Raw genomic sequence first — 25,563 nt, 5'->3', positions numbered from 1 at the left:
GTGCACTGGGGATTGAACCCAGGGCCTTGTGCATGCGAGGCAAGCACTCTACCAACTGAGCTATATCCCCAGCCCCAATATTGTACTTTTTAAGGAACTTTTCAAGAAATGATTTTTCCAGTAATATCCTGGGAGAGTTAGTCATACCCTGGAGTTCATTAAACATTGATCAGAAATTTATTGGATAACAAATAAAAGTGGTTTTCTGACCCCCTGACCCAGATGCATGAGAACTAAGATCTGGAGATGTTATTCGATTGCAGCTTTGCTCAGTGTGTTTTACCACAGCTTTTCTGTCACCATTGTTAACCCATTGCAAATGATTTGCTGGCGAGTTTAGAGGGTCCTTCTGAGAGATCAGAATCAGTCCCCAAGATGTGGGACAGTTGTCATGGTGATACTAGTTCTCATTTATGAACTAAATAAACGAAATCTTCAGTCACATCTGTTCAGTATGAGCCATTTCCTTTGGAGTCAGGACATATAGGAGGAGCTTCTGAGGGTTGCCTACTTTGTTGGGGAATAGAAAAAGGAAAATTAAGTTGAGATCTGTTGCCTACCTGAATGGTTCTGTAGCAAAAATTGCAAGCCCTCTCATGGGAGCTTCATGGGGACTAAAACCAAAGTTGGTTTTCAGGGCTGAAATCTGATGTCATTACTGTGAAACTCATTGGTTAGTCAGTGGGAAAGCTTGGCCCATGGGATTTGGCCTCTCTCTAGCTTAGATGAGGTGAATGCAACTGGGTTCTTTAGAACCCAAGAATGTCAAAATTAGCAGGGCCCGTGCTTCAGGCTATTGCACTTTAATTGCCCTAGTGGGAGGAAGCAGACTTGATGGAAGCAGCTTGTTGAACTCCTTGCTAAACACATAGTGCTGGCCTCCACTGTCTCATCTTTCATAGCACCCTGTGTTTTCCCCTTACTCCAACTGACAATCTTACATTTATGTGTTTGTGTGGTGGTTTGTCTCCCTCCCATTTTATACCACAAGCTCCATGTAGGCTGACTCATTTATTTTGCTCACCCTTACATCCAGCATCCAACATGGTTCTTACTGAATGAATGAATAAATGAAAGGAAAATCCTGGCTAGTATGGGAATGGGGGATCCAATTTAAAAAGAAAATGTAAAAGGTTCAAAAAAGTGAAGGATGGAGCTGGGGAGATGACTCAGTTGGCAGAGTGCTTGCCTCAAAAGTACAAGGCCTGGGTTCAATCCCCAGCACTGCAAAAAAAAAAAAAAAAAAAAAAAAAAAAAAAAAGTAAAGGGCTGCCCAAGGTCATGCTTTAAAACAGTGATGAAGAAGTTGTTTTGAAAAAACATAGAACACGATTGTGTCGCAGAGAGAGTGGTCACTGGCAGACCAGAGAAAGGTGTTGTTTTGTCCACATCCCCCACCTCCATGGCTCCCAGAGCTCCTAGAGGACTAACAGCCAGAAACGCCATGGGAGCTGCCACTTGGCTTCTCAGGCTTCCTACTCTGGCCACAGGTCAGAATACCCAAGGGAGAGCACAAGTCCTCGCAGTCTCGGCTTTGGATTTCAGCTTCTCCGGGCTGCAGACTCATGTGTCTCACATTACAGTTTGCTTTTCCCTCTTTCCTTGAAATGTTGCTTTTACATTTCTATACCCAGAGAAGGGTGGGGTTTATTTTATAATTATTTCTACAGTCTTCATTGCCTAACATGTTTGAGCATTAAAAAAAAAAAAAAAAAGTTGACCAGAGGCACGTGCATCTGTTATTTCTGCTTTGTGTGCATTTCAGAGCTTAGCAGAACCACCACATGGTGGCTAGAGGATCTTCCAGACAGTAAGACCAGCACTGGTGCCTCTGATGAACAAAGATGAACAAATCACACAGTCTCTTCTCTATTTAAGACGTGGGGAGACCTGAAGACCAGGTTGCTGTGGGGCACAGGTCTCTGAACAGAACTTACCAAGGGTGTGGGGTTCACAGGAGAAGCATGGCTGTTCTGGGGGCCTCTAGCAAGGCCTTTACCTGTAGCCACCCAAGGGAAAAAGGAGACACAAAGCTAAAGGGCAACTTCCTTGCATCAAGACTAAGGTTAAGACCCCAGAGAAGGACCCCTCCCACCCCACCCCTTCTCTAAGAAACCTCTCTCGCCTGCTTACCCAGGATCCCAGAAGCTCCTTCTTTTAACAGGGACTTTGGCTCCAAAAACTCCAGATAAGCAAAAAGTTTCAATCAAGGAGTAAGTCTGCCACCCAAAGCTTGTGTGCTGGGGAGGCAGATGACCCTCCAGACATGGAGGACATGCTGTGGTGGTCTCAGGACTTCCCTCCTCCCTGTCTACACACATCTTCAGCTAAGAAGGCTAATGATGCCTTTGTCACCATGATATAGATATCTTCTCCAGCCCATGGACTGGTCACCTTGGTCTCCAGGTGAATAGACAATAAGAGGAGGGTCACATTCATTCACTGGAAACTGCTCCTTGACCTCCTTTCATTGGCTTTAATTCCTGTCCTCCTCACCCCCACCCCCAAAGGCTACTTACCCCTTCTATTCCTTTGACTTCTCCTTCTCTTGGACAAATGGCTAATTATAGAGATGATCCCCAAACTGGTAAGCAGTATGCAAATGATAAGAATGGACATCCTAGAAGGAATCAGAGCCAATTTCATGTCCCTTGGAAGGAACCATTTTTTTGGCTTTCTGCTCCATTTCACATTTTCTGAGGTCTGCACTCTACCCCTCCCAACCCGACCACAGAGTTCCTGGGAACTATATCTCTTTAAAGTGACTCTGCCCCTGGACCACACATGCCTAGACCTGGTGGACATCTGATCACACTGGGCCAGTGAACCCTTTCCTCAGAAATTAACTGGGGACTGGGATGAGGTCTCAAACTGCCCAGTCTCATGAATGGGATGTGGTAAATCAAGATGCCGTATTTTGTGGCAGAAGAAGAAAGGGGGGAATAAAAGAAATATCAGTACAGAAAGAAAAAGAAACAAAAACATACAAGAGTAGTAGATTAGCGAGGGAGATGAAGTCCTGCTGATACTCCTGACAATTTCTGAGGTGGCCACATCCCAGCCCCTGCATTTGAGACACTGCTCTGTTCTTAAAATAAACACCCTCTGGGTTAAATTAAAGTAGCTAAAGGCAAGTTTTGCTGCTTCCAAACAATAGTCCTAAACTATTTATATATATATTTTTCCTTTTGAGGTACTAGAGCTTGAACCTGTGCCCTTGTGCATGAGAGGCAAGAGCTCTACTAAATAGTGTTTGTTTGTTTGTTTGTTTTAAAGAAGCCACATAGTCCTATTGAGGCTATGCAGTTCAGATGGAAAAACAATAAGCAGCTGAAAAGTAGCAAGTGCAAACTAGTCAATCACTATATTGTGTTGTTGTGTCCCTCCCTTCCGCTCCCCTCCAAACCCATCCATCTTCTAGGATTGTCACTCACCTGGAGCGGTCGGCTTTGTGGATGACTCTGGAAGCCCTGCAACTTCTGTTCTTGTGGCCTGGCAAGTCTGTATCAGAAAGGATTATTGAGAGTGAGTGAGGCCCATACCAGGTCCTTCCTCTGCCTTCTGGCTGCTGCTCTACCCACTATTCTCAATCTCCAGAGAGTGAGCTCCTTTTGACTTCTAGCAAAGGAAAGGCACCAAGCACAGTCGTATAAATGTGCCCTGCACAGGGAACAAGACTGAGGGGACAGGTAGGGGCTGCGCTCCAGGCCACGGTCTACTTGGTAAGCCAAGTGCCCTGCCACTGGACTCCATGCTCTTAAAACACCTTTTCCAGATTTGTATGAAGGCTCCGTGTGGAATACAAATAGCCCATGGTTAGAGACCCAGGCTGAGGACCACGTCCATAGGAGGTTACATCTGAGGCACCAGATAGCCAGTTTCAGGCTTAAAGAACAGATCAGTAGGTGATGTAATTGTCACATGCTTCTGACAACCACAAAGAACTCAGTGGGAGAAGTCCCACCAAAGTCACCCAACATTATGTCCTCTGAAAAGATCTAGGAGGGGTCTGTTTATCTAAACTGAAGAATACATTTAGATGGATTTCTCTCATCCTGAGCTTCAAACTCAGGGCAGGCTCTATAGTGAAATAAAAGCAGAAGCACACAAAGCAGGAAGACGGGGGCTGGGCAGGTGTGAATGACTCCACACACTCCATGTGACCCTGGGTCAAGTTCCAGTAGGTCCAGTGTGAACAAGGATCTCTTTCCAGCTCGGGAAGGAGTAGAGGGGAGTTCCCTTAAGTTCTCTGGTCTGTTTTCCTACTGTCATTGTGCTCCAGATTGTGATAAAGATTTGCTTCTAGAAATAGAAACAATAAGAAGTCACAGGAGAAAAAGAACAGCCAGTACCTTCCATAAGTCCTCTCCCAAAAGACAGAGACTTTCAGGTGCAAAAAGAGGTTTCCAGCATTCAGCAGAAGGAGTTTATGAGTGAGCATCTGCAGAGACCCCTATCTTAGCTCTGGCCAAAAGCTGCAAAGGACTGGTTCCACTGGATTTGTCCCTGTAGGTTCCAGTCCCACACACACCCTCCCAGTGACCTCTGAGCAGAGACTGCATTCCTTATAAGTAAAAGCAGATATTGACTGGTTTGACCACAGTATTTATCCATGTAGATTATTATTTAAGTTGACAATTTCCGGGCACCTGGGTCACATTGTGCACCCTGTGTCACTCTTCAAGAAGCTGACCATCAACACAGAGATCTCATACCTATGAGACCCCATTAGCCTTCCCATCAACCAGATTGCCATGAGGGAAGTGATGTTCCAACAGTGGACAGTGGTCCCAGGGACCAGACACACTCCCTTTCCCCAGACTCCCAAATAATCCCCAGCATCATCCATGACTGCAATACCTTGGAGGGAGAGACCAGGCCACCCCCAGAGAACCAGGGGAGAGCTTGAAATGGTACTCATATCTTCTGTGGGATTTTATCACACCAACAAATGCCCCCACCATAGGTTACCCAAGTAGACCCCTGATGGCCTTTACCTTTTCCAGACCAAAACTCATTGGCCTGGCCTCCTCTGTTGTCAGTCACAATCAGCTCTGTAAAATCCATGTCGTCCCTGGCAAAGTCTCGCTGGATGCCACACCAGTACCAGCCTGTGTCTGCCTTGGTCAGGCAGGACACAGTGATGATGAATTGACTTCCTGTGTCCTTCAGGGCCACACGGTCTGTGCTGTTGGGAGTCAAAGCAATGATGTGGCAGTAATCCCGGAAGTAGCCTCGGCACCAATATTTGGTGTGGTCCTTATAGTAGGCATCATAGTTGCAGATGGCAGAAGCTGTGCCCAGCACAAAACTTTCCTTCACCTTTTTGTCCATGACCATGGCATCTGTGAACACACACACACACACACACACACACACACCCTGTTATTCTTCCAAACATGCTGCAGCTCCTGCCCACCTGCCCACCTGAAAGATAGTTAAAGAATTGGAGCCTGGTTTTTATTGCCTGTTTTTGGTAGGCAGCTGTTATGGGCTGAGCTGTGTTCCCCTAAAATTGGTTATATTGAAGTCTCAACCCCCAATACTTCAGAATATGACCATCTTTGGACATAGGCCTTTAAAAGAGGTAATCAAGTTAAAGTAGGATCAATGAGAGGTAGTCCTTAATCTAACATGGCTGACATCCTTATTAAGTAAAAAAGAGATTAAGACATGGAAAGAAGGATAACCATGTGGAGTCACAGCAAAAAGGTAGCTACTATGAGCCAAGGAGAAAAGCATCAAAATAAAATAAAATCTGCAAGTACCTCAGTCTTGGACTTCTATCCTCCATAACTTTGAGGAAATACATTTCTGCTGTTTAAGTTAGATTGTGGTATTCTGTTATGGCAGCCCTAGAAAACCAACATGGCAACCCCTGAGAAGTCTCTACTCCTGGTCTAAGGGATGGTGCGCTGCAGGCCTCTCACCATTGCCTGGCAGGGAGCCTGAAAGAGTCCAAGGTTCACTGTCAGCACATCATCTGTCCCTGGCTGCCCACCTTACCTTGGCAGCCTCAAAATTAAAGTGAAAAGTTTGGAGGCTTCTGCTGGTTGCATAGGGCTGAAAAAAGAGGGATGCAGGTTCTGAGCCAGGAACTTACTATTTGGTCCATACAAGACCAGCATGGGCACCTCCATCATGTCAGGATATTGCCTAATGAGGAATTCATGCACACCAGGTCCAGCAAAGGAAGAGATGTCATGGTAGAGACCATCCCTCTCAGCCCTCCAGCTGCTGTGTGCTGGGGGCCCCCAGAAGCTGCCTCAAATGTAGCTTATGGGGACATCACCATCGGGCAAAGCATGGACACATGCTAAATGTCATTTGTTCTCCTAAAAACTCCACAGGGAGGATTGCATAATCCTCAGGACAGGCACACTGACGCTGACCCAGAGACAGGGGCAGCAACTCCCATGGTGACACTGCTGAGGGGTGACAGAGCACGGCATGCCCCATCCTGAGTCCCATCTTTGGTGTCAGGCATGGGCAGAAGGGAAAAGTGGTGTGGCCACATATCTGCACAAATATTTTTGAGGGAAAAGGGAGGGGAAGGGGAATTCAAGTAAACTGAAAGAGGAAAAACAGAACCCACATTTTAGCCGAGGGTTTCAAGCTCCCCACAATCCTCTTATCTGAGGTAGGCACAAGAATTAATAGGGACAAGACCTGCTTTCACCTTTTATTTTCCCACCCATTTAGGTGGCTTGAGCTAAAGAGCAGAGACTCCAAATAGGAAAGGAGAAGAAAATGCAAGGTTTCTGGGAAGGTCACCCGCCTGGAGGGCAGAAATGTTCCCTCCTCACATCTTACCTGAAAGAAGAGCCAAGGACAGCAGAATGAAGAGCCCCATGACTGGACCTTCAACTGGAACAAGAGGAAGAACCCAAGGACCTCAGGAATTCTGGATCTGTTCGAAGAAAACAGATGAGTTTGAGCTTAAGAGTTTTATCCATCTTTGGAGAGGTCAGTGAAAAGTGGGAACAACCAAGTAGTACTGGGCTGTATAGGTAACCAAATTGTCCACTGAACAATGGTTCCTCATCAGAGTGATGACATTCACCAATGTAAACTTATTATTTATGGGACAACTAGGAAAAGTCTGGGCTTCCCAACAGAGCCAAAGATAGCAATGGAGACACCCCTCCTGGATAAGTCCACTCTGGCACAATGGGGCTTCGTAGACTCTCAAAAACACAATATGCACACATCACTGCTGGCACGCTTTATGTGTGCAACCGCACCCTGTCTTGCTAGTGCTCTGGGTCTCATCAGAAGCCACTGCTTTTGCCCTTTCACCACTCTTGAGACCCAGTGCCTATCCAGGTGGGGGGAATTCCAGCAAAATTCCTACCTAAACTGACTCCCAAGGGGATGCTGCAGCTCACCTGGGGAACGTGGTTAGGAGTGGAGCATGCCAGCTGTCAGTAGCAGTTGTGTCTGAATCTGGAACACGGGGGCAGGTAGAGATGTGATTATTTTGGTGTCAGCAGACAGGGCTGCAGTCTCCAAAATTCTTGAGAACTTTCCTACACGGAGTGTCAGAGGCCATGTGTGAATTATGAAGTCTTTTGAGTCATAAGGAAGAGGGGTTGCTTTTCCGGGAACTCTCAGTGAAATTCCACCGATCAAGACTGCTCAGATTATGCCAACATCCTGCCTTGGCTCAGATAGCCTGAGGTTCAAATGCAGCCACCCAGAGGTAGAGAGGAGGTGGGCGTAAACTGCCAAGCCCCAAACAGCTTGTTTTTCTCATCATCGTCCTGTTTTCCTCAAACCTGTCACACTGAAACCCTTTGATGTTCCTACCTATAAACTGCCAGTCCTTGTTCTTTGTTAGACCCAGTCTCCATCAAAGCTGGTCCCCATCAGATCCTGCTTTGCACTTATTTCCATGTCTAGTGTTTCTTAAATTTCTCGTACATTTAATATTTCTAATCTGACTCATTGCCCTAGCTCAGGGAAACTGCATAAACGTCACACAGGTCGTGACAATAGAGCCAGGGCAAATCAAGGGGTTCTGTCTATGCAGCAGCAGCAGCAGTTTCTCCTGATTCCTAATGGGACTCATGCTCTGACCTCTAGTTTTAAGATTGACTTCTTGAACCCCCTTAATTCCTTGAATTTAAACTGGGAACTACTTATCACACCTCAGAACTAGCACTCCCATCAAGAGCCAGATGTGGATGGTTTTCTAGATCATGCAATGTCTTCCCTCAAGAAAGGAGAGCCTTCCTCTAACTCACAGGAACTCAGCATATGGGCCAGCAGTGAGCTTGTATCATGGTAGGTGTTTTGCCTACATTAACTCATTTACTCTTATTAAAAACCTCTGAGTTTGACAAACAAATTGCATGGGGAGAAAGAGGAAAGGAAGGCAAACCTACAGATTAAACTGGATTAAAGAGACATAGGGACAAATAAATGTAATTTATGTGCATCATGTTTCAACCAAACAACTCAGGACATTTGGACAGTGGATAGAGAGTTGATATTGATAAGAAATATTAAGAAATCATTGTTCATTTTGTTTCAGATGTGATCATGGTATTGCTACAGCCAGTCTTTAAGATGGGTCCTGGTGTATATTCCCTTAAATAGTCAGTCTGAAACTGATCATACAGGTTGACCTGTGAGCAACAAAATATGGCAGACATGATGTAGCCTTCAAATGCTAGATCATAAAAGGTTTGCAACTTCTACCTTAGTCTCTTACTCTGCCCCCTCTTGGGGAAGTAAACCACCATGTCCTGAAGACTCAAACAGGCTATGGAGAGGCCTAGGTGAAAAGGAACCAACTTGTTAGTATCAGTTCACCAGACATGTGAGAGCTACCTTGTGAGCAGATCCTCCAGGAACAATCAAGCCTCCAGATGACTGCAGGCCCAGTAACCTCATGAGAGACCATGAGCATGAACCATCCAACCAAAATACCCCTTGAATTCCTGACTCATGGACAGGAGAACACAAGAGATGATAAAGCCTTATTTTCATAAATCTCTGAATTTGGGACTAATCCCATATGCTATAATGAATAATTAATACAGATAATGTAGTCCTATTTTTTAAAGCAGTCTCTCTGTCAATGCTCTATGCAAAACAGTATAAGTCAGAGATGGCATCATGAAACCAAAAAAACAAAAATGCCAACAGAAAGAGAACAGATTATGCACAAATGGGTATCAGCAAAATGCCCAAGATGTGAAGAAGTAAAGCAAATGAGAGGGCTAGAGTTACAGAGAATGAGTGATGTGTGTCCTAGCATTCTGAGTATTACTTATTAGTTCCACTGCTCCATCTGCAGGCTGGAATTAATTTTTACTCTATATGTGTCAATAAGAAGGAAAATGGGTGCTAAGAATAAGCTGAGTAATAACTTTTAAAGCACCTTTTATAAATACAAACCAAAATGTTCACAGATAAAATCATTTGATGTCCAGAATTTCAAGACAATAGGGTAAGGCAAGCGGGCGTGGCCATAAATGAAACAAGGTTGATCGTATATTGATCCTTGTTTAGGCAGGATAGCAGATATTTAAGACTCATTATTCTAGTCACTCCGCTTTGTATGTTTGAAATTATCCATAATAAGAAGTAAAAAACAAAAACCACTTTGACTTGAGTATTACTATACTCATCTTACAAATGAGGAAAAATGAGGCTCAGAAGTTTAAGTAGCTGGCCCAAGTTCACACACCCAATAAAGCTACTGGGATCTGATGCTAAATCTGGGGAGGGTAAAGGGAACAACAACAACAACAAAAATGAAATGAAAAGAGAAAACCCTCTTTCCATTGCAGTATGCTTGCTTCCCCAACTGCAGCAATACTGTAAAGTTGTATGCACTTTAGAGTTTACTAGAAGACTTTACATACTGTGTCATCTGAGTGATTGGGGCAAGATGCAGCCCAAGCTTTCTTATTCCTCCTAGCAGGCTATAGTAACTAAGGGCAGAGTTTCTCTAGAAAATGTGCATTCAGTTGTAAGAAACTGAATGTGAACAATGCCCAAACTGTATGTAAAAACAGCCTGACTCATAACCTGCAGCAACCTGCTCAAGAAGCCAACAGCTTATCTATAATACACCATAAACCAACTGTGCTAAGTTAGGCTTAAAGGAAGTTAGATTGTTATCTCTAGTGACATTTCCGGAAGCCAAACAATCATCCTATAAAGATTCCCCCCAAATTTCCAGGATATAACTAATAAAGTGACATCTTCCCCAATTTTTTTTTTTTTTGTACTAGGTATTGAACCACCCAGGGCCACTTAACCACTGAGCCATATCCCCAGTGCTTTTTGTATTTTATTTAGAGACAGTGTCTCACCAACTTGCTTAGGAACTTGCTTAGGACCTTCCTTAGGACCTTACTTGCTGAGGCTGGCTTTGAACTCACGATCCTCCTGCCTCAGCCTCCTGAGCTGCTGGGATTACAGGCACATGCCACTGTGCCCAGTCATTACCTGATTTTTGTCGCCACTGCCAACCAGATATGCACCCTCAACCAATCACACAAAATGCCCCCAATTCAGTTAGCTTACAAATTCCCCATGCCAACATCCTCTTATTAGGACACAGTTGAAGTCTTCCCTTTTTCCCTCTGTTAAAAAAAAATTACCTGGACTGCAGTGGCTCCAGCACCTTGAGTTCCTACATTGTCAAATTGAAACCAACTCAATGTAAACGATAGAACAACACTTAAGATTAATCAGAAACCATTCAACTGGCATCTAATTTCCAACTTCCCACTGCAAATGATTAAAAGTATTTGGATCAGTTATACAAATATATTTTGTCTTGCTTCCACAAATGCCTTCTAAAAGTCTCCCACCACAATCCTTCTCAGTGTTGTCCTCAACTACTTGCTGTCTAGCGCTGCCCAGTTTATGAATTGTTGAATGCTCAGATAAACTCATTAAAATTTTCATGTTTATCTTTTCTCTCCACAGCACTATAAAGCCTTCCCACTCCTCTGCCCACCTGCGAGCCTCTTCCAAAGGCTAGTGATGATGGTCAGTTTCTTTGCTATAACAAGCTCAGAATAACAAGCCTTTGCTTATTCTCAGTAAGCTGGTCTTCATTTATTTTCACACTTGACTTCATAAAATAATAATACTTTTGAAAGATAAGCAATCCCAGTTACTCAACATTGACCTTTGTTCTAGCTTCTTCATATAGAGGACAGGAAAGTAAGATCTGTTTTGTCTGGGTGGTCTTTCAACCTACTCCCTTAGAACAAAAGCCCACAGCTACCCTTTACTGTTTGGCTGCCGAAGACCTGAAACCAGGGTGGATCTCCCTATTTCTAACCAACCTCCTCACCAATGATTTTTGGTTCATCTTTTTGAGTTTACTCTAAAAAGGCACTTTCTCTCTATGGGCTTCCTCTGGGTTAGTGGAACGCCTTATCTCATTATCTCAGGAGATTCCTATTTGACAAAAAATACAACTCCCTGCAAGCCATTGTGGCAATCAGAGAGGAGAGAGTGTCAGAGAGAGAGAGAGAGAGAGAGAGAGAGAGAGACAGAGACAGAGAGAGACAGAGAGAGAGAGAAGAGAGAAGAGAGAGAAGTAAAAGCACTTCTGGAACCCAGGAGCTATAGCTTTTCTAATGACATCAAAAGACCCAGGGCAGTAGTTTTTCTGACTTGAGGGAAGTAGTCACTTTAAATCCAGTTTCCAAAAACTAAAGGGTGGACAAGGGCTACATGTTGCTACAGAAACTGGGTTAGAGTTATGGTTTGAAGATTACCAGGAAACTGAGAGCTCTATGGCACTTCCCATTAATTCTCCAACTGGGCAGAGTTTATGAACTCAGGGCCTCTTCCTGGAGATGCCCATTAACTAAAACCAAAAATTAAGAAAATCTTGATTCTTCCTGAACTGACAAAAGGAGAAATAAGGACCCTTTGCTAAAATGAAATATTAACAAGATAAATTTGGTTATCAGGCTCTGGCCTAAGATTAGGTTTAGGAAAAATTTTCAGGAATGGCTAAGATACACTTATTCTCTTTGTTTAATTGGAATTTTCATCTTGCTGCACTTGTCAAGTTAATACATTGTCTTGGGAGTGTGCACCTAAACAATGCTGCAGATTTGGAGGCCAAACCAGAGATGCCTGGAGCCACACTCAATGCTGGACAGTAATGAGTGACACTTGTCCTGTCAATATCCTGATTAAGTAAAAATCAGCATAAGCAGCTAAAGCCAAACACCCACCAGTCCTCGCATATATGCTTTGTAGCTTGAACCCATCCATCCGTTAATAATACATGAGGTGAACTTGGGAGTTTGGATTTGAAGTTACCAGCTCTTCCTTTATGTCTGAGAATAAGTGGCAAGAAGCTTGAATTTTTCCCACAGAGCACAGCTGAGTTTAAATCTACTGCTTGTTAATTGTGTGAACCAGTTACTTCTCCATGGCATCAGTTTATTTTTTCTGTGAAGTGGAGATTAAAAAAAATAGTTGCAGGACCTACCTCACAGATTGCCAGGACCAAAGGGGATAGTGTAAACTGAATGCTTAGTGCAGAGAAAGTGTTCAACGAATAACTGTTTGTTGTCTCTTTTTGCCCTACATCCACTACCCCTATTAGAATGAAACACTAGGGTACATGATCAGGGCTCTTTTTCTAACAATAGATGAATAGTTCATAAAGCTGGCAAGCACTCTGATCAGCCCAGGAATAGGGAGCAGGAAGTCCTGGGACAACAGGTAAGAAGGCGATCATGTCATCTTGCTCCAGGTAACAAGCAGGCTGAATGCCCAGAGCAGCAAGCTGGGTCTTCAAGCCCCAAGTGACCAGCAGAGAGCTATACAACAGTTAGCTATCATCTTTTATTTACTCAAATACATCCACAGGTGAATGTAGCAGTTTATGTCCCATTCAACTCAGTTTACTCCTTCTGTTCCCACCCTCTCCTGGGACTCTTCTGAGAGCAGGTTCTCTTCTAGAAATGAGTCACCATCACATAAGTGTCCAGCCCAATTAGAACCTCCTGTTGGTAAATCAAGCAGACACCCTTCAAGTTCCATGACTTCTCCTGTTTTGGAAGGAGGAACATGGTCATTAATACACTTTCCCTCAAGTCAAGCCTCCAGAAAATTGAATTAGAGAAGAACAAGGGAAAAAAATTGGAGTGGAGGAAGAGGGTAGTCGTAATGGTATCACTGCAGGCAAACAACCTTCACTAGGTTACCCACCTAGTGAAGGAGTCAAGGGTACCTGGAAGGGCCCAGAGGGATAGGCCCACAGCATTGATGCTGAATTCAAAGGTCAAGGAGACAAAGAGGCATCTTTCATGGAAAATTACCCAGAAATTTGCTCAGGGCTTGGGTTGAACTGGCACACTCTATAGGTTTTGAGGATCAAAAAATAGGTTTCCTTGAACTTCTTTATTTTGCAAGCATAGATGATAGGGTTCATCATGGAGTTAGCATGAGATAGTAGGATGCTCAGGAGCATCACATACTCTGGCACCTCAATGTTAAAGTATATAATACAGTTGATGAAGGACAAAGGCAGCCAGCACAGAGCAAACAAGAAGAGAACCAGAAACAGGGACCTGGCTGTCTTGAACTCCCGTCCAAAAAATGCCCTTGTCTCTTTGGAGCCAGAAAAGCTCTGATTGAGTTTGTTCCGGATGACACAGAAGATGTCCAGATAGATGGTGCACATGATGATCAGAGGGATGAAGATCCAGGTGAAGAAGCTGAAGTAGACCATGTACTCCATACTCATGACAGAACGGAAACAGCATGGAAGGAAGGTGTCGTTTTGGGGGTACGTTGAGGTTTGTTTCCCATTCCAGCCAAGCATGGGAGTCAATCCCACCAGGAAAGACACCAGCCAGCAAAGACCCAGGGCCAGCCATATTCTTCTTTGAGTGGTGACCCTCCTGTATCTGTTTGAATGGAAAAGAGTCAGTGAGTTCACAGTAGGAACTGTGGAGATGGTAAAGGAGTGGGGGTGGGGCGAAGCACACACCCTCACAATTCCCCAATCTCCTATTAAAAGAGGAGAGCTCTAATAGTCTGTGGTGATTCTGGCTAAGACAAGATGAGTAGGCACTGATTAGAGAAAAATTCAGTGAGGACTTTTCTGAAGAACAACCATTTAGAATGGGTCAGGGATGTGCTGTCTAGAGTCAGGTGTTTGCTTGCCCCACTCATGGCTCCATTTGCAGCCCAGAAATTTTTCAATTCCTAGCATGCAAGATTTATGTAAGTCTCCTGGGCTCAACTACCTGGTGAGAAACTATCTCTTCCATGTATGCTTGCCTGCGGTGCTCTGCACTCTTTTCTGGCTGTTGCACAGAGGCTCATAAATTACACTATGCCTCCCCCTCTCTTCCCTCTCCCTGTGCCTGCCCCTGTGTCTCTATCCACATGGCATCCATACTTGGTGTTTGAGTTACATGAATCAATGGAGTTCCCATGTCGTGTTGAAGTGCTTTGGAGCCCTTACCAGACCCATCCAGTGACTCACCATTTCTCCTTGAAATGTCCCTCCTGACAACAATCTACACAGATGGCAAGAGGAAAACTAATTGTTAAGTGCTATCGACTCAGTAGACTTTTCCTCAATTAACACTCACAACCAACTGGAGATATATTTATGATAAAAAGAATAGCTACCATTTACTTATAGCTACCATTTATTGAGCATAGACTATGTAACAGGAATTTTCTAAGAACTTCACATTGAAGCTGATGAGGAAGATGCAATTATTATCCCCATTTCATAGATAAAAAAAATTAAAAGGAATCACAGACAAGTAACATATGCAATTGAAAGGAGGTGAGTCTGGCTCAGAGCATCTTAACCAGAGCATCATCTTATGATACAGATGAGGAAATGAAACTGAGAAAGTTAAACAACTTGCCCAAGGTCAGATCGCAAGATCAGAGATTTGAACCCAGACTTGTTTACCTCTAAAGTTTTGCAAGTTCCCTCAACAGACTCTCTCCCCAAGAGAAGAGAGAAGAAGCACAAGACCAATGCAATTTAGGACATGTGAGGAATTCAATTTCTCCTTTTGGCAGTCTGTTCTCCTCATATAGTCACATGTTCTTTGCACAAAGGAGAAACTTTTTTTTTTCAGGGGGGTGGGGGATCTTTCATACCTCCCAAGAAGAAGAAAAAGAAAATATATATTCAAAAATCCCTTTCTCAACATTGTGGCAGGCACAGAATAGGAAGAGAAGTTAAAATACTAACCTACATTTGCAAAGCAACACAGCCTTCTGTGCATCTCCTCTTACTTGTCTTCCTATTTCTCCTAAAGTATCTTTGTGGTAGGTTTTTCTCATTTCTAAAACTCAAGAGATTTTCTACTAAAGATGCATCCAGTTTTCTCTATTTTTAGCTGCTCTAGGGACTGAGCACACACCCAGGGTCAGAGAGAAGGGATTAGAACATTCCTCTGAGAACACTCCTCTGTTTTTCCTTCCTGAGTTTCAGCTCATCATTCCTAAACTCTCACAGACCATACAGTGAGAAGTCATTCGTTGTCCTCTTTCAACCTCAAGGGCCAATGTGAATTCATTTCTACTGGAAAAGTCTGCCATCTGAGCTTTGTAGCCCCTCTCCCAGGCACCTCTACCCCTGTGGCACCCCTCTTTAAGCAGGTTACCTGACCGTGAGCTTGACCCGCAGGTATCGGTCCACAGCGATGGCCAGCAAGGACATGATAGAGGCATGGGTGAAGATCAGCAGCATGCAGGACATGAAAAGACAGCTGTAGAAGTACATTGGGATGTCCAGGCTGATGACAATGGCAAAAGGTATGACCAGCACCCCAACTGCAATGTCAGCCAGGGCTAGGGAGACAATGAAAAAGAAGGTGGTGGTCCTCAGACTGGGGTTCAGCTTGACCACCCAGATGACCAGCATATTGCCCACTATGGCACAGAGCCCAATGAAAACCTCCATGGCGATGTAGGGAATTTTGACCCACAGCAGGGTAGTGCTGTTGTCAGACATCATCCTGTCCCAGAGAAGCCTCCCAGGTGACCCAGCAAGATTTGTATCAGCGAGTGAACCCAGCTCTTGCCAGACGTCTTCCTAGAGGTCCACACGCAGCAGTCTGAAACTCACAGCTCGCTCATTGCTTCTCTTCTCTGGTGGGGCAATCTCTTGGAGAGCTCTCTTAGAAAGGATCATCACAGGATGCCCAGGTCCAGCACCTGTGTGGGCCATACATCCCTGGCCTCCCAGAAACCCGAAGTACAGTTCATTGTGTACTAAATCCAAAAGTGTTGCTGTTTTTAGTTCCTGAGACAAGACACGCTCAAGGCCTCTGCCTTCTTCTGCCCCCGGTCCCCACCGGGCTTTTCAAGCCCCATCAAGATAAGCAACCCTCTTCAGGGTGTTTCAGGAAGTGAGATAGGCCAAGAGGAAGTACAGAGCCAGGAACTTTAAGCAAAAAGATGGAAAAAGCAACAGAAGGTGGCGTGAGTGGCATGGAAGAGGCTCAAGATGATACACATCGGAATCCATTCATTCGGGGACTGGAGAGAGCATAGGTTTGGGTGGAGGAGGAGCTGGAAGCACTGACTATATAATATCCTTGCTTTCTGCTTGCCTAGCAGAAAGATCCCATGATAAAGACACATAGGAGAAGCAGAGGAATAAGAATTAGATTTTGGTAACAGCACCCTAACCTCAGCCAGAACTTATTCTTGGTGCATAATAGCAAGCACTGAGAATTCAGCTGCACTTGTAGACTCACTGCTGAGCACAGCTGGTACCCAGCCTCTGTATCAAGAATCCTTTGTCAGAGGGACAAGCAAAGAATCCCTGCTCAGGAGAACAAAAACTCAGCACATCCAGTGAGCACTGCTGCAGAGCCCCCATCTCTTCTTTCCAGCTCATCCCCCAGAAAAGTCTCAGATGCCTTCACACTAGCAGTGGCCTGTGTCAGACCTATTTGAGGAACAGCCAGATAAGAGGACAACCAGTTGTGTAGAAAAAAAGAGGAAAGGTAAGGTGTGCACATAATCACATGGCATAGCTTGCCACTCTTGTTCCCTAAGCCCAAACCCCAGTCCCACCCCACAGGAATAGGCTTCTGTCCAGATACCAAACCCCTTTTCCCTGAAGCTGCTCACCTGGCCCCCAACTTCTGGAAACCAAACACTTGAATGCAATTGTTATTTGGTCCAGGTGCTTCTCAGTGCTGCCCACAGAAGTCATTTTAACCAGGCATGTTAGAGAGACAGCAAGAAGGAACTCTTGGACCCAAGCTCACAGAGTGGGATGAAGAGTTTGTAATTTTCACCTTAGGCACCTATATATGTTTTCCAGCCAATATTTTTCAATGAGGCACTTGAGAGATGCCTGGCTGGGAGGCCTGTTGGGGTCCTCTTCTTTAGTTCTGCACAGTCCATGATCCCCCTTCTGTGTCTCATATTGGTCCAAGCTGATCTACTCATGCTCACCCATCCCAGATGTGTCATTTCTCCTTAAACAAACTCCTCAGACATTCACGGGCAGTCCTCTCCAGCTTATTTCTAATGTTTGCTGTGCCAACATCCTTGTACTGCTGGGCCTTGCAAAACTTCACGAGCCTCCCATGTGGCCTCTCATTCGTGATTCTACCACAACTGCTTTCCTTATCTATGTTTCAGAAGAGGAAGCTACTGAAGGAAATTTCTACCATGCTGCATGACAAATGCCTTTCTTACTGTAAAGCAATCTGAATCTTGGTCAATCACAGTTAAAAAAAAAAGAAAAGAAAAGAAAAACTCCCTAACACCTGCCTCGCAACTGTCCAGTGGCACCAGATAACCTTATAAGAGACAAAGATCTTCCTGTGTAGGGATGAGTCGTGTTGCTTGGTTGTTGTATAGGTAACGTGTGGTTTCCTGAAGGGGTCTGGCTTCCTGGGGTCTGCCTCAGCACAGTCCATCCTGTGAGGCTGAGTATGGATGGAGCAGGCCCGATGGCGAGGCGGGAGCACAGGTTTGCTGTCAAAGGAGTGTTGGTTACGCAATGGGCAACTCCTACGTTTAGCAAGAAAAAAACTGATGAACCCCGGTGCATAGTTATGGTTAAGAAGGTGGAGTGAGGGAAAGGTGGTTGAAGCCAGGAATAGTGCTAAGTGACTGCTCAGCCCCTGGAAGTGGACTGGTGGACTGGCATCATTAGCAACATGTCTGACACATGGATCTGGAAACCCGGTCAGTTTGTGCTTTCAGATTCTTTCCCCTTTTGTTCTCCTTTATTACCTAGGCAGGCTCTTTTGGAACCAGCCTATCTCAGCTGAGGTAGAGAAATCAAGGGAAGGGGTCTGTGTTCAAGATTAGATAACCCAGGAGAGAATAACCCACTGGAAGAGGAGGGGCAGGAGACTTACTTGGGGCCACCAACTTAGCCACCTCTTCCCACCTGGGAATTCTGCCTTGAAGCCTCTGCACATACCTTAGGGTTCCTTTTTCTGTGAATAAGGCAGGCCCTTCTTTGATGCTTCCTTTTCAGGGGGTAGAGGCAGGTACCAGGGATTGAACTCAGGGGCACTTGGCCACTGAACCACATCCCTTGCCCTTTTTTGTGTTTTATTTAGAGACAGGGTCTCAGTGAGTTGCTTAGCACCTCGCTATTGCTGAGGCTGGGTTTGAACTCGCAATCAGCCTGCCTCAGCCTCCGGAGTTGCTGGTGCTTTCTAAAGAGACACAGTCCATCGCTGCTCAGGGAAAATTTGAGGGGTGAAGATCAAGGCTTTACCAGTCGCTTCCCATTTCAGTCTGTGAATGGACCCTAAGTGTCCTGTTCACTTTAGATTAACAACTGAAATGCTAGCTGGGAAAGAGAACAGACAGGGACCAGGGCAAAATTCACTTCATTTGCCTGTTCCACCACCTGCATTCACAGCACACAGTCAGGCTTAGTTAACTTGCCTCACTGCCCCTTATTGGCCTTGGTCCCTAACCCATGCTCCAGAGGTGACCCGAATGATACTGCTGAAACCATCCCAGGATGGCCAGTCCTCAACTTCAAAGCCACTTAGTCTCCATATTGCCTCGGGATCACGTCCACGTTTCTTGGAATAGCTTTCATTGGGAACCTGCCCACAATGGGGCCTTGCAGCCTCTGCAGGCTCCTGCCACCTGCTTCTCCCCTAGAAACCATATATCCCACCACGCCCAGGGACCTGTAGCTGGGTCATTCTCTTTCACTTCTTCTCCCCTGTACCCACCCTCTCTTGGCCTGGCCAGAGGGCCGGTCTCCTGGAGTCCACCTAGAAACAGGCCTGGAAGGAAACTTCCCTGACATGGCTCTTCCCAGGGTCACCTCCATGTTCAGTTTATATGAACCCTCCCTTGTTAGCCTGCGAGTTCCTAGAGAGCTGAGACATCCCTCTTCATCCCTGCATTTCTAGCCCCTATCATGATACCTGGCAGATAGAGGGTGCTCAATACATTTTTGATGCATGAATAGGAAAGCACCTCAGTGAAGCAGGTGGCATAACTGGCACTGGGTATATGTGGGGCTCCATCCTTATCTAGCAGAATCAGACGAGGCTGAGCCACAGGACACAGAGGCCTGACTTCTCGGAACTGGCAGACACGGAGGTCTGTCCCAGATTGCCAGGGAGTCTGTGGCATTGTGGGAGTGGTTCCCTGTCTAGTTCTGTGATAGTTTCCCTGAGCAAATGACTCTAACTCCATCCCATCCTGTCCATCACAGAAGCCCCTCCCATTCCAGCCCCCTTTACCTGTGTGTCTATAAATAAAAGACTGGTGGGCTACTCTATGTTGTTAGAGGCCAAATCTGGTATGGTCAGACTCGCCACACCCCGCTCCCATTTAAAAAAGAGTACTGGCTCTTGTGTGTTTATTGATTAGAAAAGTTTATGGGTAATTGACTGATTTATAGCCACCATCGTTCTCCGGCAGTTAACCCTTTTCTCATCCATGTGGGACGTGGCAGAAACCCCCACAGGTATATAATGACAATAATAAATCAGCTAGAACTGTCAAGTACACTCTGTGAAGCCAGGCACCATATTAGACATTTTCTAATGCATAGTCTTATTCAGTGTTCTCTGATGGAAAAGACATTGTCATTACTGCTGAACAAGAGGAGGCTCAGAAGGGTTAAATCACTTGTCCTGGGAGCACAGCTAAGGAAGGGCAGAGCTGGTGTTCAAACCCAGGCTGGTGGCTTCAGAGCCCAGGTTCTGAATGACAGCCTTTACCAAGTGGGGGAACAACCAACCATATGAAGCTTTCACAAGTACAAGGAGCCCCTGGTTTTGATGTTGCTCTATTATCAATATCAACAGATCAGTATCCTCAGATCTGGAAAAGAGAGTGACCATGAAAATTATGGGAACAAAACAAAAGCATATAATGCTTGGCAACTGCTCAGAGTTAAAAAGAGATGGCAGAACCAGAGATGATTGCACAATCAAGCTGCTGGTGCCGATGGGCCTCAAGGGGAGCTCTGGGTCAGAAAGAAAACCATTTATGGGATAAGAGTGCAAAACAATTTTTTATAGAGCAACAGAGTATAAGTGAACAGTGATCCAGGAGATTTTCCCACCTAGAAGGAGAGTGGTGCCAGTTTTCAGCTCTACTATAAGAACTCAACTCCAGGGTTTACAAATAGCTTCTACTTGAACTCAGAGAATTGACAGCTCTGAAAATGTTCATTTCTACTTGCATCTTAGTGTATCCTCTGTTTGGGAGAATCTTTCACAGTTTGTCTATGTGAAGAGGATTTGTTAAAACCAAACATTTCTACTTAAGAAGGTGCACTGTATTGCAACACACCCAAAGCACATGAGCAGGTGAAAACAACACTGAGCTGTTGCAGGTGCTCTCAAGACACCCTGGGTATCCTAACTACTTCATAGCAGACCATGGTGGGGGCACCAGAATCAGTCAATACTGTGACTATTCATGCGCTTAATTCCTTTCCTACATGTTTTAAATATATTTTTTTAAAAAATTAAAGTGTACATTGCAGGGGCAAGGCTCTTGGAGGATATCATAGGCCTAAATCACAGCGAAAGCCCTCACCAGTCCCACACCCTGGTCCAGAACCTCCAGGGACCTGACGCACCTGGACAAAGCTCAAGCACAAAGCTGCAACTTTGCTCCTGGAGTGCTGTTTAACATCCTGAGGGGCTGGCCCGAGAGCAATTCATTGGATCTTTTGCAGCTTCCCAGAAAAGCCTAGAAAACTTTAGCTGCCCACTTCCAATAACAGCAAGGCACAGTGTTTGGAGAAGTCAGGGGAAAGGACTTCTGGAGCTCCTAGAACTGGTCGCCAAACTGTCGGGACCGGATGTCGGGCAGCAGGCGGGCGGAAGATGGTGGCTGCTGCCCAGGACTCTTTCGCTGACTGGACTGCACAAAATCAGTCTGCTCACTTCCTCTTGGCTCCATCACCACTTCCCCAAAGCCTATATTTTTACAAAGCTTTATGTTTGCAAGCCAACAGCAGAGGCTTCGAAAGAACCAGTGCTCAGAGTCACCCCAAAAGGTGGCTCGCCCACCATGCCCACTCCTCACTACGTTCCCTTCTCTGCCTCTCTGCTAAGCCAGAGGGAAAAGGCTAGGTCTCTCCCACAGCTTCCTCCAGAGGCTGTTCTGGAGCTGCCAGGGTCTTCTTACACAGGCCTGGTCTTTCCAGGTGAGGCCAAGGATTCGGGACTTGCAAAGCCATAAGTGGGAGGACGTGAGGCTTAGTACTGGCCTGAGGGAGTAGGAAGAGGTGAAGGCTGGGAAGTAGGGGTAAGGGTCCTTTGCCCCAAGTTACAAGAAAGCCTGGCCAGGGAAGGGAACCTGTACAGGGTGCCCACACCCCACCCACCCACACAGAGTGTATCCGAAGGCCTCCTACCCCAAGTGGAGGATCTAGAAGAGAGTTCAGCTAATCCTAAAGTTGTTCCAGGATCTAGGCACTCAAAAAATGAGGAAGTCGTTCAACCGCCTGAGTCTTAAGCAGTAATATCAGCTTCAAGCGCCTGAAAAACTTATTCCTGCGTCCTTGCTGAGCGCTATGCTCAGCAGTGGCCACCAGAGGGCAGCACGTCTCCACTGCCACTCGGGATGGGGCTGCCACTGATAAAGCAAATGAGAACCTCAAACACAGTTTAGTCAATGATCTCAGATGGTGCAGATGATGAAAAGTGAGAACTAAAGGGCAGCAAGGGAGACAAAGATCGGTAGCCAACTGCCTACATGCACTCCAATCCCACAGAATATTCCAGGATGGTACCAAATCCAATTCTCTTGACTCAAAAAGCATTGAGAAGCTGCTTTGCCTTTCAAACCTATGAGCAACCTAATAAAAACAGCATTAGGCCAGGTGTGGTGGCACATGCCTGCAATCTCAGTGGCTTGGGAGGCTGAGGCAGAAGGATCATGAGTTCAAAGTCAGTCTCAGCAACTTAGGGAGGCTCTAAGAAACTCAGGGAGCTCACACTCTGTCTCTAAAATACAAAAAAGCACCTCAATGGTTAGGTGCCCTGGGTTCAGTCCTCAGTACAAAACAAACAAGCAAACAAACAAAAAACAGTATTGGTGTTTTGGTGTTCAAAGCTCTTCACACACTCCACCTCATTAAATTAACAAAACTCCATAACTCAGGTAGTAGTATTGCATCTCAGAGGAGGAAACTGAGGCAGAGGTTGAGTGATCTGCTCAGGATGGTACAACTGATGAGACGCAGCGCCCTGGTGTCCACATTCAAGGTGAAGACAAAGGCAATCTGGGAGGGGTTGCCAGTAGGAGGTCTTCCTGGAATTTTTAGCTACCTGCCAGTGTACTTCATTGTCCTTCCCTCGGCACCCGCTGATCTCTGACCTATCTTCCTCTTTCATTGGGCACAGGCCCACTGATCATTTTCCAGGCCTCTCTGGGGTGCTTTTTGTCTTTCGGAGCCCTTGACTTCTCTAAATGCCCTTGGGTTTCTTCACCAACCCCCTTGGGTCTCCTCTCACAGCCCACGTTCCTAATCACCCACAATAGGTGTACCCTCAGTGATAGAGCCTCAGCCTGTGATTTTGCATGGCCCACCATGGATCCCAATGTCATTCCCCAGGCGATAAACACCAGCAGGTGCAGGAATGAGCTCTGAATAGAACAACTGCTGATCCTACATATTTATAGCAAGGGCATGTCCTGAAACCCACCCTCCCCCATCGCTTCTTTAAACTTCCACCTAATGACTCCTTAATGAATTGAATGCAAACCCTCCTCCCATAGTAATAGACAAGTAACCTTCCCTACTTTGATGGCATGTGTCCTCCCTCCCTACTCCACTGAGACCTTCCATTATTAGTTTCCTAAGAGCTGCCATTGACAGGATGCCAATTGACAAGTACCAGGCAACTTGCTGGGTGTTTTACTATCACTTAGACAATCCCATATCAGCCCTGCGAGTATGCATGATGACATCCATTACACAGATGAGGAAACAAAGGCTTGCGAGAGCTGAGTGACTTATTCTGGGCAACACAGGCAGCAAGTGGCAGAGCTGAGACCTAAACCCAAGTCCATCTTGGCTTCAAACCCTGGTTCTTTCCAATAAACCATATAAGGGCAGTCTACTATTGATTATGCCATTTGGGGCAGAAACTCACTTATCCTAATGGGTAAGACTTGATTCAGCTGGTTGGGCCAGCTGTTGGGAGCAGCACATTTTGTGTCGATTTGTGTTGATTGTCTGCTTTCCAGCTCCTACCAAAGCTCAGCTAAGATTGTTGTACAGACCCGTGGAGAGCAGCTGGCCTCCCTGCCTCTGTGCTCTCCCCTCCCTACTGCTGCATCCAATCCAGGACCAGACAGTGGCATCCTGAGACAAGTTACTTTAGTTCCCTGCTGAACTGCCTTTCCACATAACCTTATTCCCCTACTTTTTATTAAAGGTTAATAGAGAAAACTGTCCTAAAAGTATGTCTCGGCATTTCATCATAATTGAAGATATCATGTTGCTATGTCTCTGTGAAGTTTCATGAGAAGTCAGGCACAGGGGCACATGCCGGTAATCCCAGCAATTTGGGACACTAAGGCAGGAGAATCACAAGCTCAAGTACAGCTTCAGCAACTTAGCAAGACTGTCTCAAAATAAAAAATAAAAAGGGCTGGGGATGAGGCTCAGTGGTAGAGTGCTCCTAGGTTCAATCCGTAGTACCAAAAAATAAAGTTTGATAGGACACTTTTCTCAGAGAAGTTTAGTGCTTGAAAAGAGGTTGCTTTTTGTTGTTTTTTTTTTTTTTTTTTTATGAAGATCATTTTTATGGTGCATTACAATTGTTCATAATAGTGGGCCTCCTTGTTACATATTTATATATTCATGTAAGATCATTTGATAAATTTCATTCCCCAGTAAGGGGGCTGCTTTTCTGTTTTTTAAATTGGTTCTTTTTAGTTATACATGACAGTAGAATCCATTTTGATATAATTATACAACATGAAATGTATCTTATTCTCATTAGTACCTCATTCTTATGGATGTATATGATGGTGGGATTCACTGTGGTGTATTCATATATATATACATAGGAAATTATGTCAGATTCATTCCACTATCTTTCCTCTTCCTATTCCCCCTCCTTTCCTTTCATTCCCCTTTGTCTAATCTATTGAATTTCTATTCAACCACCCCTTCTTATTGTGGGTTAGCTTCTTCATATCAGTGAAAACATTCAACCTTTGGTTTTTGGGAACTGGCTTATTTCACTTAGCATGGTAATCTCCAGATCCATCCATTTACTGGCAAATGCCATAAAATCATTCTTCTTTATGGCTGAGTAATATCCCACTGTGTATATATTTGACATTTTCTTTATCCATTAATCTGTTGAAGGGCACCTAGTTTGGCTCCATAGCTTAGCTATTGTGAATTGTGCTGCTATAAACATTGATGTCACTGTGCCATTGTAGTATGCTGATTTTAAATCCTTTGGATATATACTGAGGAGTGGGATACCTGGGTCAAATGGTGGTTCCATTCCAAGTTTTCTGAGGAATCTCCATACTGCTTTCTAGAGTGGCTGCATCAACTTGCAGTCCTACCAGCAACGTATGAGTGTGCTTTTCCCCCACACTCACCAATGCCGTTACCTATATTCTTGATAACTGCCACTCTGACTAGAATGAGATGAAATCTGTGTAGTTTTAATTTGCATTTCTCTAATTGCTAGAGATATTGAACATTTTTTCATATATTTGTTGACCATTCATATTTCCTCTTTTGATGGATTGTATATCTTCTTCTGTGAAGTGTCTGTTCGGTTTCTTTGCCCATTTGTTGATTGGGTTATTTGGGTTTTTGGTGTTAAGTTTTTTATAGTTCTTTATGTTTCCTAGAAATTAACACTCTATTTGAGGTGCAGATGGCAAAGATTTTAGCCCATTCTGTAGGCTCTCTCTTCATGCTCTTGTTTTCTTTGCTGTGAAGAAGCTTTTTAGTTTGATGCCACCCTATTTATTGATTCTTGATTTTACACTTTCTGAGTCTTGTTAAAGAAGTCGGTTCCTAACCCAATATGTTGAAGTGTTGGGTCTACACTTTCTTCTAGTACATGTAGGGTTTCTGGTATA

At 44.9% G+C, this 25,563-nt stretch overlaps 1 protein-coding gene across 1 annotated transcript; it reads right to left on the bottom strand.

Moving 5' to 3' along the window:
- LOC124968054 (transmembrane domain-containing protein TMIGD3-like) lies at positions 1-16,367 on the bottom strand. Its single transcript, XM_047530439.1, is given in 7 exon segments — positions 1-510; positions 2,520-2,620; positions 3,435-3,501; positions 4,998-5,345; positions 6,814-6,861; positions 6,864-6,910; positions 15,639-16,367. Coding segments are annotated over 7 exon segments (1,035 nt in total). The 5' UTR covers positions 15,992-16,367; the 3' UTR covers positions 1-439.
- Between the last annotated feature and the right edge of the window lie 9,196 nt (positions 16,368-25,563).

This window comes from Sciurus carolinensis, chromosome 1, assembly GCF_902686445.1.
Source record: "Sciurus carolinensis chromosome 1, mSciCar1.2, whole genome shotgun sequence".
In the NCBI taxonomy this organism is placed as follows: Eukaryota; Metazoa; Chordata; class Mammalia; order Rodentia; family Sciuridae; genus Sciurus; species Sciurus carolinensis.
The sequence above is the reverse complement of the archived record's forward strand: the minus strand, read 5'-3'. Positions and strand labels throughout refer to the sequence as shown.